Source organism: Acomys russatus, chromosome 4 (assembly GCF_903995435.1).
Source record: "Acomys russatus chromosome 4, mAcoRus1.1, whole genome shotgun sequence".
Lineage (NCBI taxonomy): Eukaryota > Metazoa > Chordata > Mammalia > Rodentia > Muridae > Acomys > Acomys russatus.
Window position 1 is genome coordinate 14,850,875 of NC_067140.1, and position 15,784 is coordinate 14,866,658.

Sequence of the window (15,784 nt, forward strand, 5' to 3'; positions counted from 1 at the left end):
GTAATTTGGCCTACCTGGGAGCTCCAGGAGGCTGGTGGAAGCTACCTTGTGCCTCTCACTGGATCAGGAACATGCAGTGACTTGGCTTTAGCAAATGCTAGCTTGCTCCTGTGTGGGAGTCACAACAGCTGGGCAAGGCAGCCTCACCTTTGCAGACAAGGGGATTAGGTCTGTCACTAGACAGTGGACAGAAGATGAGCAGGTCGTGTCGTCTGGGCTGTTAATACTGTAAACTTATGAATGGAAAGCACTCAGTCATCACAGGAACAACTGGAAATGACCTAGAATCAACACTGGCTCCTCACGTCCGGCAGGCGACATACATGACATAAATTAACTGTGGAGGGTAACCAAGTAGAGATCAATGTTTGTTTCTTGATCTGAAGGGGAGGTAGGCACACCTGGTGTAATGTCTGAAATGCTGAATGTGTTCACAGTTAACACTGAAAGTACAACATTCATAAAACAAACTGTCTGTGTTGCCTACGTGAGCTCTCTGCTGTTAGAGATGGCTAACTTTGGCAAAAAGTCTTCCCATCGTCCCTGTGCCAGCAGTCTCAGTCCTTGATGTGCAACTCAGGACTGGAGCAGTGAATTAAGTGTCACCCTGCTGGAACTTACTTCTTGTGGGTTTTCTGGTGTAGGAGGAAGTTTGATTTATGGCGGAATGTCTTCTTACACATGTTGCATTCGTACGGCTTCTCCCCCGTGTGGATTTTCTGGTGTTCAGTCAGAGTCCAGAGCCGACGGTAGCTTTTCCCACACTCATTACAACCGTACGGTTTCTCTCCTGTGTGAATTCTCTTATGCACCGTGAAGGCTGACTTATGGCGGAAAGATTTCCCGCACTCTTTGCATTTATGAGGTTTTTCCCCAGTATGAGTTCGCTGATGTTCAGTAAAGGAGACCTTCTGGCAGAAGGTCTTCCCACACTCCTTACACTCGTAGGGCCTCTCTCCTGTGTGTGTCTTCTGGTGGTGCCTGAGGGCTGACTTCCGGCAGTAGGTCCTCCCACACTCAAGACACTCGTAAGGCCTCTCCCATATGGTTCTCTTGTGGACAAAGCGGCGTGAGTTTTTGTGGGCCGTGCGCTTGTGCTCATGAGCCTCGGGAAGCTTCTCCTTCGTGTCCACTCTCTTCTGTTCACTGCCGTTTGACTTCCCAGTGGCCGTCCGGCTCCACTTGCTGCCCACAGCATGCCTCTCTCCGGTGTGGGTTCTCTGGTGGATCGTGAGTGTTGACTTAAGGTAGAAAAGCTTCCCGCACTCACTACATTCGAAGGACTTCTTTCCTCTGTGAATTACCTGGTGCGCCACGAGGGCTGACTTGGTGCACAGGAACTTCCCACACTGGCGGCACTTATAGGGCTTCTCTCCGGTATGACTCCTCACATGCACGTTGAGGGCCGACTGACAGAAGAATGTCTTCTCACACTCACTGCACTCGTAGGGTTTTTCCCCTGTGTGGATTCTCTGATGGGCTGTCAGGGCTGACAGGCAGAAGAAGGTTTTCCCGCACTCCTTGCATTCATTTGGCCTCTCTCCCCTGTGAGTTCTTTGGTGCACAATGAGGTAAGATTTCTTGCCAAAGGCATTGCCACACTCCTTACATTTGTAAGGCTTCTCTCCTGTGTGCGACCTGAAGTGCTCCGCCAGGGCTGACTTCCGGAAGAAGGTCTTCCCACACTCGTTACACTCATACGACTTCTCCCCTCCGTGGATCCTCTGGTGCACAATGAGGGCGGACTTGTCAATGAAGGCTTTCCCACACTCTTTGCATTTGTAAGGTCTCTCTCCAGTGTGAATTCGCTGGTGCCGGGTGAGGCTTGCCTTTATACGAAAAGTTTTCCTACAGTAATTACAGGCATAGGGTCTCTCGCCCGTGTGGATTCTCTGGTGGACAATGAGGGTGGACCTCTTGGAGAAGGTTTTCCTACACTCGGCGCATTCATTTCGCTTCCTCTCAGGGCGTTCCTCCGTCCCCGCAGAGGCGGCTGGCTCCTCGGAAGGCTCCCCATGTTTGCTATGTTCGGAGGGTGGGCTTAAAGGCTGGTTATTCCGGTGCTGCGTGACATCTTCCCCTTCGCTCCCAGCATCCCCGACTTCATCACATTTGGCCTGCTTCGCCCCAGAGGGACTCTTGTCAGGCTTCGTGCGCGGCGGCGGAGGCCTCCCACTCCCAGCATGCTCCACAGCTACCTGTGCACTTGCCTGGCTTTGCTTTGCCACTGTTTCTTTTGAACTAGTTTTCAAGTCATTTCCACCTGGATCATATTTATGGAGCATTTTTTCTGAAGTAACGATACTCATGTCACGAGTGACTGTTTTCTCCAACAGATTAGCTTTTTCTGGCATCATTTTGTTAGTGGAGACTACAAGCTGCTCCAAATGTTTGTCTGGTTGTTCCTTGCTCTTCTCTGTGGCACCACCACCTTCTGGAAGGAACAGAACTGACATTAACCTGTGAGTTCTCTGAGCCTTTGACATGACAATCTGTATAAAGGCCGCATGGTAGCCACGGCTTTGGTGCTGTGCTGGCTTCCCAGTATTAAAGAGATTCAAGTGTAAATATCTCCTACTTTGTGCATTTATAGAGAAAACAAATACATGACAACACAAAGGAAGAGAGGAGGGGTGGGAGGAGGGAGGAAAAGCAAATTCACCTACACCAGCTCACTACACTGGGTCAAAGACAGAAGAAACTGGCGAGGAACACAAGAGCCTTGGACACTGACAAACACACTCCTACATGGAGCAGTCCCCAACATCTCTTGGAGGTATGGGTGACCAGGTGGCATGGACAAGGATCAGGTGGGAACTTGAGACAAGAGGAGCACGGCGGTGAGGCCAGGTGAGGCTGGCTTCAGGAAGTCAGTGCTCAAAAGTCAGCAGGAGGAGGAGTCCAACTGGACACTGTGTTTGGTGACTTGAGAACTCTGGAGTTCGCGCACATGGAGAATGGAAGGCATGAGTGGAAGGTGGGTGGGCATGGACTGTCAGGAAGCAAGCAAGGTGCCTGGAAGGGCACCTGGGAGAGCAGCTGGGTGGGTGCCTGGGAGGGCAGCTGGGTGGGTACCTGGGAGGGCCTCTGGGTGGGCACCTGGGAAGGCAGCTATGTAGGTACTTGGGTGGGCATCTGGGTGAGCGCCTGGGTGGGCACCTGGGAGGGCAGCTGGGTGGGTACCTAGGTGGGTGCCTGGGTGGATGCCTGTGTGGGCACCTGGGAGGGCAGCTGGGTGGGCGCCTGGGAGGGCAGCTGTGTGGGTACTTGGGTGGGCATCTGGGTGGGCGCCTGGGTGGGCACCTGGGAGGGCATCTGGGTGGGTGCCTGGGTGGGCACCTGGGAGGGCAGCTGGGTGGGTGCCTAGGTGGGCGCCTGGGTGGGCGTCTGTGTGGGCACCTGGTGGAGAAGAATGAAGGAATCGGTGTGCGCTGAAGGGGATTGAGTTCTGCTGACAGTGCACAAAGTCAAACATTTTTCTATGCTGCAATTAAATGAATAGATTTGTTTGGGGTGAACATTTTAGTATCTATAGCACAAGAGCTAGTTTCCTCAATCACTTCTAGAGCTCTAGGTCCTCGAAGATTCCAGAAAAAGATTATATAGGTGCCAGCTGTGATCACTAACCAGCCTGGGATTCAAACTCTGGTTTTTAACCTGCTCCGTCACCACACATACCTGCACGGTTCTGACCTGATGATTCTCCCACTATCCAAGGCTCTTCTCCTTGCTCCAATTTTAAGATCACATCTGGTTTGCTAATACGAAACCCTGTTAATGAAAAATAGTACAAAACGTGAACCAAGCTCTGTGAACTTCAAGGACTTAAGGATGGGGGAAACTGAACGACGGAGATTCCCACCAATATAGCAGTGTACATGCATGTATACACATGTGTGTGCAAAGTGTCATCATCTTCCTCCCTTGTTACTCAGGAGAAAGAATTCACCCCTGCCATGGTCTCGTGACCCTGAAGGCGGCTAGCTCTGGGGTGCGGTGTGGAACTGCACTCACCCACTGAGATGAGGTTTCTGTAGTTCTCCAGCATTACTTCCCTGTACAGGAGGCGCTGCGCAGGGCCCAGATATTGCCACTCCTCACGCGTGAAGACCACAGTCAAGTCCTTGAAAGAAACTGACCTCTGAAAGAACACATTGCATCTGATATAAGATCTGAGCAATGGCAGGTCTGCGGAATGTCGAACACAAGGAAGGCGCCACCGTGGCCAGTGTGAAGCTACACAGAGGTCCTTCGTGGGGGACAAAGGAACAGCAACTGTTCACTATCTGTGCAGAGTTTATACCGTGTCCTGGAATTCCTGGATTACTGCCTCATGTGCACTATGGCTCTTTCTCTCGAGAAGCACCCAGTATGGCAAGTGACACAGCAGGAACTGCACTTCAGGTAGGAACATACATGCTAGACCAAGGGTGACCACAAATGGCCCTACTGTGCCATCAGACTTCAGTGAGGTGATCATTGCAGTCTTACTTAAGGCATGTCTCGCCAGAGGGTGTTGGCTGAGAAACACACTTCCGCAAATGCATACATGACAGTTGAGGAGTGATCTACAAGAGAGAAACCCGGGGAGTGGTGGGGAATGGGGAGCCCTTTACCCTATACTCAGCCATATAGTTCTCTGCTACTGCGACACACCAGTAAAACACTCTTTCATGTACAGATGGCCCAGTGTACAGGCTGCCCATCTTAACACCTGTATCGATTTGTTGTTTTCCCATGGCCAAGACAAGAATATGACTAGAAGGGCAGGGGCTGCTGGGGAGCTCCTCACCTTCTCCTCTGGAGAGCATGGGTGTAAAAAATGCAAATCCACAGAGGTGTCTGTAAATACCCGGAGCATCAGGACCCAATGTGCAGCGTATGTATGAGTGGTGGCAAACCGCTGCCCACGTGCCAAGTCTATCTACCATAACCCAATCTGGCCAGTGCTTGGTTCACACTTTGCCCGTGACTTGGTTCACACTTTGCCCGTGACTTTTGCGTGCAACAGCTGCTGCATTTAGAGCTAACAGAGACTGTGTGTCTAAGCAAAACTGAATTAGTTACCATATGGTCCTGCAGAAAAAGCTTCCTGTTCCATATTTGAAAACATGGGAAACAGCTAAAAGGTCCAACCAAAGGGGAAGAGAATTAGGATGCCTGTCTCCAGGGAACTCAGTGAGTGTGAGATGAAGAGTCAGCACATTGTTCTGAATGACCAGAACTGGGTGTATGCCGACAACGTACACCAATGTAAGAAAGCCAGATATAAACATCCTCACGTGCTCACCAGCACATGAAGCTAAGGGGTCAGCCTGCAACACTGTGCTCAAAGCATCTGTGGAGGAGAGGGGTAAAGGCATTGACCCTGGCAGGTGGACATTTGGTTTTGGAGCTCAAAGGAGGAGAGTGGTGATGGGAAATAGTATCCGAAGGCAAAAAGAAGATGTCTCTGACTGACACGGAATGGGTTCTAGGTCGTTGCACTGTGAAGGGAGGAAAGGCACAACGACATCTGCATTGTTAGGTGAGAAAGGAGGAGGTGGAAGAAAACATACATGTGTAACAGTATCTGTGCAAAACACACTGAAAGGCCACCCAGGAATGAATGAACTTGTCACCTTTGGGAGGAGGGCAGAGGGAGAGAAGAACAGAATGGGGAAAGGGCAAAAGATACGAGAGGCAGGGCACTGCACTGCATAGATGTCATGCGCCTCCCACCCCAACTGAGTAAGAGGAACAGAACATGGCAAGGCAGGGGAATTACAAGACACAGCAGCACCACACCCAGCCGGACAAGCCAGGCAACAGAGTGTAGATGCAAGACGAAGGCGTCACAAATGAGGGCCACTGGCCACTTAAAGGTCACGATAGACAAAGGACATCCCAGACTGCAAGAGGCCACGGAGACATGACAACCAAGTGTAACATTGGCCCCTGAGCTGAAGACAGTGCGACACAGCACTGCACTGCTGTCTGCATAGTAACTGAGCTGGGTTGGCGTTTTCTCCTGGTTCTGATCACTGCACTCCAGGACTAGCAGGCCAAGGGAAGCTAGGAGGAGTGTGCATAAGAACTGCCTGTGGTTTCCACACTTGTCTCTATCTGAATTCATTTCAGAGTGTAGTCCTAATAAGTGAGCATCCTCCAGCCCTGCAGAAGCCCATGTGCTCCCTGTGTGCCAGGCCTGCCACACGCTCCACCTCATGCACAGCTATGGTAGGTCACTGAGCCTCTCTTCCTCATCCTGCCACACATCTGCACACACGCATCATGGTGTGGTCCTTCAGGACCACATACCTGTCTCCTAGAAGCAGGTCACTATCTATATTAAATATCCTCCAGGAGCCACTCCCTCCAAAATAAGCTTCCTGGTAATAAACAGGTAATAAATTACTTTATAATTTATAATTATAACCTAGGCAATGTGATGACTACATAACTAAAGAGTGACTGCAAAGAATGTTAGAAAAAGGCCAGGTAAGAGTTGAACGAGGGCAGCTGACTAAGACAGATACAGCTGCCCTTGGCAGTACATGGCCCACGGCTGAGGAAAGAGCATAGGCCCCTTGGAGGAGACTGAATGGTGTTCATGACAAATGACCAAAAAGAAAATTCATATTCTGGTCACTCAGGTATGCAATCTGGGAAGAAAACCAAAAAAAAAAAAAAAAAAAAAAAATGAGGAGCCTGATTATAAGGGGCACAGGTGCAGAGAGAGCACAGAGAGGAGTGGCCACAGCCTGTGCTTTCAAGGGCTGATGGCCTCACATGTAGGGAGCTCTGTAGGCACATGTGCAGAACTTATATTGATGCAGAAATGGAGATGGCCGCACAGTTTTTGGCTGTGGTCTCAAATAACATGAAGAATCAGGAACTATTTAAATAGCAGGGAACTGGCTTAAAGTCAAACCCGGTGCCCGATCAGGAATCTAGACACGAAAGTGTCCCTCGGCAGCACGGCTCCACGTGGCAGGCACCTGCTTCCTGGGGACACAGCACACAGCCTGCTGCAGTCCAGTGAGATGTCACTGACTTCTGGCAGAGGGCAAGGGATGGTAGGTATCCTACAGCCTACTGGACCGCCTTACAGAAAAGATGCACCCCGCCAGGCATGGTGGCGCACACCTATAATCCTAGCATTTCGGGAGGCAGGTTTCTGTGAATTCGAGGCCAGCCTGGTCTATAAAGTGAGTCCAGGACAGGCAGGGCTTCACAGAAAGACCCTGTCTAGAAAACTAAAAACAACAACAAAAACAAAACAAAAAAGGAAAGAAAGAAGGAAAAAAGAAAGAAAAAAGACACGCCCTGAGTCTTACATAACTTCCTAATGCCCTGGTTACACCAATGGTGAGTCTGTAATGATTTGAGCCTTGCCTAGGTGTCGACCACAGCAAACCCACTCCTCCACGAGTTTGAGGCTCAAGCAGAGGGGCTGGCTTCTGTCAAGCTCCAGGTACAGCGTTTGGTACATACACAGCTGTTAAAGGAAAGATCTGGAGCAGTAAGCCAGAAGGTAACTGGCCTTGTTAAGTTAAAGCAAGGATGCTGAGCTGTTATCCTGCATCCTATGGACCTGCTTGGGCAGCTGTGGCACCAGGACATTATAGACGGGTGTTGCTAACCTGACAAGCAAGTGTGGACAACACGCTTGAGAAAGATGTGGGTAGACCATTGAGACACCTGTTATGACCATGCTAAAGACGGGAACCGAGGCGGGGAAGTAGGGCTAGAAGTGAGGTACACACAGGGCTTGACAGCTGCCCGGGGCTGGAAGCAGGGAACAGGAAGTTTCTAACATCAACCTCATTTTCTCTTTCTCCCCCTTCCCCTTTTGTAGCCCAGGCTGACCTCATCTCATAGCAATTCTCCTGCATCGGCTTCCTGAGTACTGCAGGGAGAGGGAGGCATCAGCCATCACACCCGGCTTTGGGCCTCACTTTCTTTCTAGCGTGAGGTGACTGGGAGGGTTAGCAACACTGGCAGGAACCGTGAGGAAGCAACACAGCAAACAGGCAGAGGTGGGGACCTTATTTCTGTTCTGCACAGGGGGACTCCAAGTGCCATCTGAAGACCCCCTGCAGACAGCTAGAAAAAAATCACACGAGATCCTTTACAGGTAGGGAGGTTTCAGAGGTCAAAGGCTTCAAGTTAAAACTCCAGACGACACAAAGGGGAGCAGGGAGAATAACGGACTAAGCACACAACGCCGGTGGCGGAAGGTGGAGCGGCTGATACGAGAGGAAATGGTTAGGGAGTTAAAGTTAAAGAGAAAGTTGGGTGAAAGCTAGAAACAGCCCCAAGTGCGTTTTAGGGAGGGATGGCCATGCTGTGGAGTGCAACAAGAGTTCAGTGAAGCAGGGAGTGGAAAACCTATTAGGCTAGGAAACAGGCGAATGATCACTAACTTTGATCTCAACAGGAGTAGAAGACGCCGAGGTGTGGAGTGAGCGGGCACATTAGACAAGCAAGCGAAACAGCTTTACCACAGAATCTAAAGGCGAACCGTGTCCTGCGATGTCTGTTTTAAAGGTAGAGCTGAAACACTCAGGCGCCTGGAGAATGATGGGCTGGAGGCCCGCGGGGCGTATGCAGCGCATTGATTCTAGGTTTTACCACTACACCCCGGGAGAATGCTCGGAAGGCCATCTACACCCCTGAGAACAGATTAAGAAATCTGCAACTGCTAGGCCTTGCCAAGCGGTAAGTCACAGGAAATCCACAGCTGTTCTTCGTAAAGGTGACTTTGCATCATATGCCCACGGATAATCTAAGAATCATGCTTATAAATGCATGACAGAAAAACCTATTTCCTATCACTTGGGTCTTTGTCATATAACCTGAATAAGACTACAGGGGTGCATAATTTGCTTGTTTACTTACTTACTTATTTATTTTCCTGAGACAAGGTTTCTCTGTGTAGCCTTGGCTGTCCTGGAACTCTCTATGTAGATCAGGGTGGCCTCAAACTCAGAGATCCACCTGCCTCTGCCTCCCAAGTGCTGGGATTAAAGGCAGGCGCCACCACCACACCTGGCAATAACTTGTTTATTGACATACACTTTTCTGATATTGATCTGATTCCCTTATTTTATATATTTCCACTATTTCATCCGAATGTATACAGTGCAAATCCATGAACCTCCACTGCAGAAGGTGGGGAGTGAACCCCTTTGACTTACCTGAGTACTGTCCATTTTTAGGTACTCCCACGAAAGGGCCAGGAATGATGACTGGGGAGCTGGGTGAGGAAGACCGGGGGACAGGATCAGCAGGCTGGCTAGCAGCTCTTACAGTGCTCACAGCCCCTTTGACGGGTATCATACAGGAAGCAACTGCTTGAGGAAAAATGCCCAGGGGTAGCTCTTGAGTGGACCAATCAGAGCTTTTTTTTTTTTTTTAAACTGTGAATGGAAACAAAGTGTTATACTGAATTACTGTGTTACTTATGCCTCCTTGAAAAACAAACAAACAATACTTCAGAGTTCAGACCAGGTCAGATCAATAAACTTTATATAAAGCCTGGAACAGCAGGCCAGCAAGTCTAAGATTGTATTGATTGATTGATTGATTGAGTTTTGGGTGTCAATTACCAGTTCTTCTCCTAACGCATTCATCAGATGCAATCAGAAAGCCCCGACAGAAGGGAGGGAGGGTGTTAAAGTGACTATGGCGCTGCTCCCCTCCCCCACCTAAACTCCACTCTGCTTAAAACGGAGTGGAGGACAAAGGCCTGACCTAGGCATCAACAGATGAGAATTCAATTCTTGGCTCTGTCACCAGCAAACTACATAAAGGTTAAAATAGCTGCCTTCTTCATCTGAGAAGAAGTTTAAATATCTCAAAAAAAAACCCAAACCAAACCAAACCAAACCAACCAAACAAACAACTTCTCTGTAGGTATACTGTGTCATTCTTTTATAGAAAGGAAATCAATAAAAGCCCAGGATGGTGATGGACGTGGTTTGAGCAACTCTGGCGAAACAGAATGGAGGGGCGCTAAGGAAAGAGATGCATTTGTTCGAAGTGATGGAGGAGAGGCCTTTTCCTCAGCTATGCCTGGCATCCCTTCCCTCCACACGACAGACCCTCCAATGAAGCGCCATCCTGCCCAATCTGTACCTGCTCCATTCCCTCAGTCGCAGCTCAACCCTTAGCACCCCCGAAGCTTTACCCATCCAAGGGCGTCCGCAGGACTGCTGGATCCGATTTTTGCACGCACACACTTCTCTGTCCTTCCTAGCCTGCCCGCCCTGAGGCCTGCAGCCCCGTCACGCCTGGTGGCCTCACCCGGCCACTGGACACCCGCGAACTTCCGTGGGCGCCACGAAGGCTCCGTTGCCTCTGATCTTACCCCGAGATCGCCACTCGGTATTTCTATGGCTGGGGGGGGGGGGGCGAACCTCGCTTCTCTTCTAGTTCCCAGAATGCCCCGAGGAACCGTGGCGCTGAGATGCCCGGGAGCCTCGCCTAGCAAAGCCCCGCTAACCGGAAGCGCGTCCTTAGAGTCTGAGAGACAGCGCATGCGCAGAGCCTCAGTTGTGGCCATTCCCACGGTTCTCCAAGGGGAGCTGCAGTCTGTCCGGGACTACATTTCCCGCAAGGAGCTGCGGCCTCCGCTCAGCCGATTTCCTTCGTGGCGATTGGGTTTAATCACTGGTCTATATGACTCACGAGTACAAAAGAAGTGTGAGAAAGAAAAATTACAGATCTGGAAAGAAATTCCAACAGTGTATTAAGAAAACAATCACAACCAAAGAGTCCTCTCAGAAAGAAAAAAGTAATGGTGAGCGTCCCCAAATTACAGAAGAAACACCTAACAAAGACAAACCAGATGATCTCTAAATATCTTAAAGGAAAATAATAGTCATATTGTTTATTCCCAGCTGTTTGAATTTATTGACAGGTGCATACTCTTCTGCCAATTTTACAGAAAGGAAAATGACAATAATTAATGACAAAATATTTTAGCAATACACTTTTTTCAAATTTTATTTTATATGCATGGATATATTGTTGTCCTTCCTGTTCTGATGGACAGGTATCCTGGGACTTGAGAGCCAAGGAACCACACAGCTCTGAGGTGGGGCAGTGTCCCCAGGGAAGGGTATCTGAGACACAGGAACCACACAGCTCTGAGAGGAAGCCTCCTCAGCAGATGTGTTGCTGTTCCCAGTGGAGCGTATGCCCAGCTGAGCTGAGGAGCTCAGGAACCTCAGCCCCACTCCACTTTGTCTCTTCATTGTTTCTTGGCTTCTTCTAATGAGAGAGTCACTCCAGGGAACAAGTCTCATAAAACAGATTTATTGGGAGGGTCCAGGGTTTGCTGCCCTTGCTCCTAGGAGAGGACAGGAGGGAACTGAACAAAGGCCAAGGCTTATATAGGATTTCTTAGGGGGGGGGCAGAGATTCCCAGAGTGAGGATTGGTGGGATTTCAAGTCCCGAGCTTGGGAAGCACAGGGATTGGTGTTTTGTTTTATGTGTGTGCGTGCGCACGCTCAGGGATTGGTGGCTTTTTTCACCCCCCTTTTTCTGCATTGGTCCCAGACCACAGGCAGCTTTGACTAAGGTGCCACTGTTGTGGAGCTGCTTGGGGAGACTGGAGAGGAGGCGCTGCCACCGTGGACAGCTCCTGTGGTGGCTTCCCACTGTAGAGCAGGCTGAGGTGGTGGTGGTGGTGGTGGTGGTGGTGGTGGTGGTGGTGGTGTGTGTGTGTGTGTGTGTGTGTATGTACACAGGCACTGTGGACAGCTCCTGTGGTGGCTTCCCACTGTAGAGCAGAGTGAGGTGGTGGTGGTGGTGGTGGTGTGTGTGCGTGTGTGTGTGTGTGTGTGTGTGTGTGTACAGCTCCTGTGTTTTTTGAGACAGGGTTTCTCTGTGTAACCTTGGACTTGCTTTGTAGACCAGGCTGGCCTTGAACTCACAGAGATCCACCTGCCTCTGCCTCCCGAGTGCTGGGATTAAAGGCGTGAGCCACCACCACCCAGCCACTTCACTTCTTGTGTGTGTGTGTGTGTGTGTGTGTGTGTGTGTGTGTGTGTGTGTTTGTGTGTGTGCAGACACTGTGGACAGGTCCTGTGTTGCTGTCTCCTGGTAGCAGTCTTAGGAGATGTCTTTTTTGGCAGCTCCTGTGGCAACTGCGCAGGCTGGGCATGGAAAGGAGGTTCCACCTCTTTGACAGCTCTTGCAGTGTACAACCTTGACAGCTCAGGGACTACATATATTGCCTGCATATGTGTACTGTCCACCTGCCGTGCCTGGTGCTTGAGGAAGCCAGAAGAGGGTATCATGGAGGCAATGGGAATTGCACTCTGTTCTTCTGGAAGAGCAGCCGGTGCTCTAAACCACAGAGCCAGCTCTCCAGTTCCTTAACATTATATTTTAACAAAGCCAATCATATATAATACAAGTTAATATAGAAACTAGTCCTTCATCCACAAGGACTAATTGTATGTTAAAAGAGGAAAGCTATATAATATGTTTTACTCACTGGAAGGCCTGGAGGTTTCTGACACAGTTATCTGTTCTCATTAAATACCAAAAGGAGCACTGACTTCCAGAGATTTAATGCTTGTATATTGTCTCCTACATCGAATGTGGTTGCGTTGTGATTTTAAATAAAAGGGGTCATCAGAAGACAGGTTTCAAAAAACAAACCTGTGGTGCCATGGCAGTCTGGTTAGTTAGCAGTGTTCCTAGAGCTGGTGCGTGACTTTAGTAACCTAGTTACCAGAGGCCAAATGGGGAAAAAAAAAAAAAAAAGCAGTGAGGCAATGTGGAGAAACAGGCAAATCTTTCCCAGGAACCCAGCCATGCCTCATCTTCCAGGCATCCTTGTCAAGACTTCAGACTCAAGGAGTGAGTCATCTTGAGCCAAGTGCATATCTAGAATCACATGAGGCAGAGCCCCAAACCAATACCGGCAAATGTATAGCATTAACAAGATAGCCAATTTCATTATTTTAAGTCATCAAGTTTCGGGGGCAGTCTGTTATGGGGCAATGAAGACGTGATGGGTCTGCAAGATGCTTCAGTGGACAGAGGCACTTGCCAACAAGCCCGAAGACCTGAATTGGGCCCCAGGGACCCCACGTGCTGGAGGGAGAGGACCAACTTCCACAAGTTGTCCTCTGAGCCGCACATGTGTACCGTGGCGTTCTCACAGTGGCATGTGTGCCCATGCATGTACCAAGTGAAAAGAGAACTGAGCTGTCTTTGCGGAAAGATGGATTTCAAAAGCAAATGTATGGGGAAAATACAGTTGGTTTCTATATATAACAAATGTAAAAAGCGGGCTCAAGGTATTAGTAGTGCTTCTAGAAATCATTTAAAATTAGCATGCTAATTTTTTTCATGGAATAAGGTATGAACGAGAAAATTAATATAGAAGATTTGGAAATGAGTTAGAGAGGAACCATATGCGGTGGATTGCATAGGAATGACCCCCCCCCCCATAGACTCACGTGTTTGGGTGCTTGGCCCACAGGGAGTGGCACTACTAGGAGGTGTGGCCTTGTTGGAGGAGGTGTGGCCTTGTTGGAGGAGGTGTGGCCTTGTTGGAGGGGGTGTGGCCTTGTTGGAGGAGGTGTGGCCTTGTTGGAGGAGGTGTGGCCTTGTTGGAGGAGGTGTGGCCTTGTTGGAGGAGGTGTGGCCTTGTTGGAGGAAGTGTGTCACTGTGGAAAGTGGGCTTTGAGGTCTCCTATGCTCAAACTTTGCTCAGTGTGGCACAGTCTTATTCTGCTTACTTCAGATCGGGATGCAGGACTCTCAGCTCCGTCTCCAGCACCAAGTCTGCGTCCACGCTGCCATGCTTCCCGCCGTGATGGTAAAGGGCTAAACCTCTGAAACTGTAAGCCAGGCCCAGTTAAATATTTTCCTTTGTAAGAGTTGCCTTGGTCACGTCTTGGTCTTCACAGCAATAAAACTCAACTAAGACACCGTGTGTGTGTGTGTGTGTGTGTGTGTGTGTGTGTGTGTGTGTGATAATGGCCAATCACACTATAGATTAAAGAAGTGAAAAATATTAAATTACATACTTTTTTGGCAGACAAGCTTGGTAAAAATAAAAAAGCAATTTGGTCATAGAGTTGGAAAACTGTTTCTCATCTGGCTGAGTAAGGCTGTCATTACTGTCACGTTTCTATGACACTTTCTGCACCCAAATTGGAGATTATATGTTCTTTATTCTAACAACTCAGGAGAATCTTAAAGAAATAACTGAGCTCGTGTATAAAGATATGTATCAGTGACATTCCCAAAATGTTTTGTTTTGGTTTTGAGGTTGAGTTACACTATTTAAGCCAGGCTAACCTTGAACTTAGGATCACCTTTCTCCACCTCCCAAGTGCTAGGAACTGAACACAGTGGTGGAGCGGTGGGTAGACTGTTGAGATAGGAAGAGGAAAAGAAGGCAGGCTCGGCAGGTGCTGGGTTCTGCAGTTTTCCACAATGACCACTAGACGGCAGAAGGCACCCCCTCCCCTGCCCCCAGCCAACTTCCCCTGGAGGCTCCCCCATGAATTTCATTAGCTAGGAAGGGTGAAGTCTCAGTAGCCAAGGCTTCATAGAAGGCCTGGTGGCACTCAGAGAAAGGATAAGCAGGCTACCAAGATGAGACTTGATAGGCTGTGACCATATAATGGGGGAGGAGGTCCCACTCAGTCACAGATATAGGGGAGGGGAATAGGGTGAAAGCGGGAGAGAGGGAGAAACTGGAGGATACAAGGGATGGGATAACAACTGAGATGTAATCTGAATAAATATATTAAATTTCTTTTAAAAAGAAAAAAAAAAAAGAAAGAAAGAAAGAAAAAAGAAGAAGGCCTGGTGATAGCAAGTGCTGGGCAAGGCTCTAGCTCTTTCTGACTTCAAATAATGTATCCAGATACCATTAATGTGGGTCAAGTAATTTTTTTTTGTAGCCTTGTGAAACCAGCTCCTTTTTCTGATAACACTTTTCCATTGGGGGACTACCCCAACCATTACTCAAGAATGCTGTAAATACGCTGTCACGGGATGTGCACTGCACAGCACCAGAGGACCCTCCATTGTGTGAGAAGAACCCACTAGACGGATCTTTGCCCAACCTGTAAAGCTCTCAAGGTCATCCACAGAAAGAAAGAGCCCATCTTCTCTCTAGCCAAGAAGCAGGCATGTGACCCAAACCTAGCATGCCAGGAATCTGAACTTGAACCCAGAGTGGAATGGGGTCACTCTGGCACAGATGCTGTAGGGACTGCCCGTGATGCCAGTTATAGGGGTCGGGTCTTCCAGGCTCTGGTGGCTCTGCCTCTCCCTAACTCCTGCAGCTTGCCTTTTGAGTTACCCAGAGATGTTTTCTGTTGCTGGCAAACAAAGAGCCCCCACGAGTAGGCTGCACATCTGACTCGCTAAGGTGGGAGCTAGGCCTCTGAGAAGGAGCTCTGCATTAGGATGAAGGCCAGTCTTTACTTATCATGCACTCTTGTTCATCTGATCAAAACTCAGGAGGCCTCCTCTGTGCCCAGCCCTGCTCTGCTACATTTGTTTATTATAATATTTAAATTTGTTCTTTGGGAGTTCATGTATACATACAATATATGAATGAATCCAATCAGTGCTGCCAGTAAGCGCACGCTATGGGGCCGTCTGGTAGAGAACGGACAATCCGCCAGGAACCATGCCCCTGAAGAAAAGTTACTCCCAACTTCAGTGGCCATTGGCTGTCAAGAGCTCCTCAGCTAGGAGTGAGGCCTCATGTGCCCCTCTCCAATCCACACCAGCATGTTGATTGGCTTATTTTGT

At 49.2% G+C, this 15,784-nt stretch overlaps 1 protein-coding gene across 1 annotated transcript; it reads right to left on the reverse strand.

Annotated features, from left to right (window-relative positions):
* Positions 1 to 537: 537 nt before the first annotated feature.
* On the reverse strand, positions 538 to 9,389 carry Znf334 (zinc finger protein 334). Its single transcript, XM_051143808.1, has 4 exons — positions 9,183 to 9,389; positions 4,015 to 4,141; positions 3,679 to 3,771; positions 538 to 2,434 (listed from the first exon to the last, which is right to left on the reverse strand). The coding sequence occupies exons 1-4, from the start codon at positions 9,195 to 9,197 to the stop codon at positions 618 to 620; spliced, it is 2,052 nt and encodes a 683-aa protein (XP_050999765.1). The 5' UTR covers positions 9,198 to 9,389; the 3' UTR covers positions 538 to 617.
* Between the last annotated feature and the right edge of the window lie 6,395 nt (positions 9,390 to 15,784).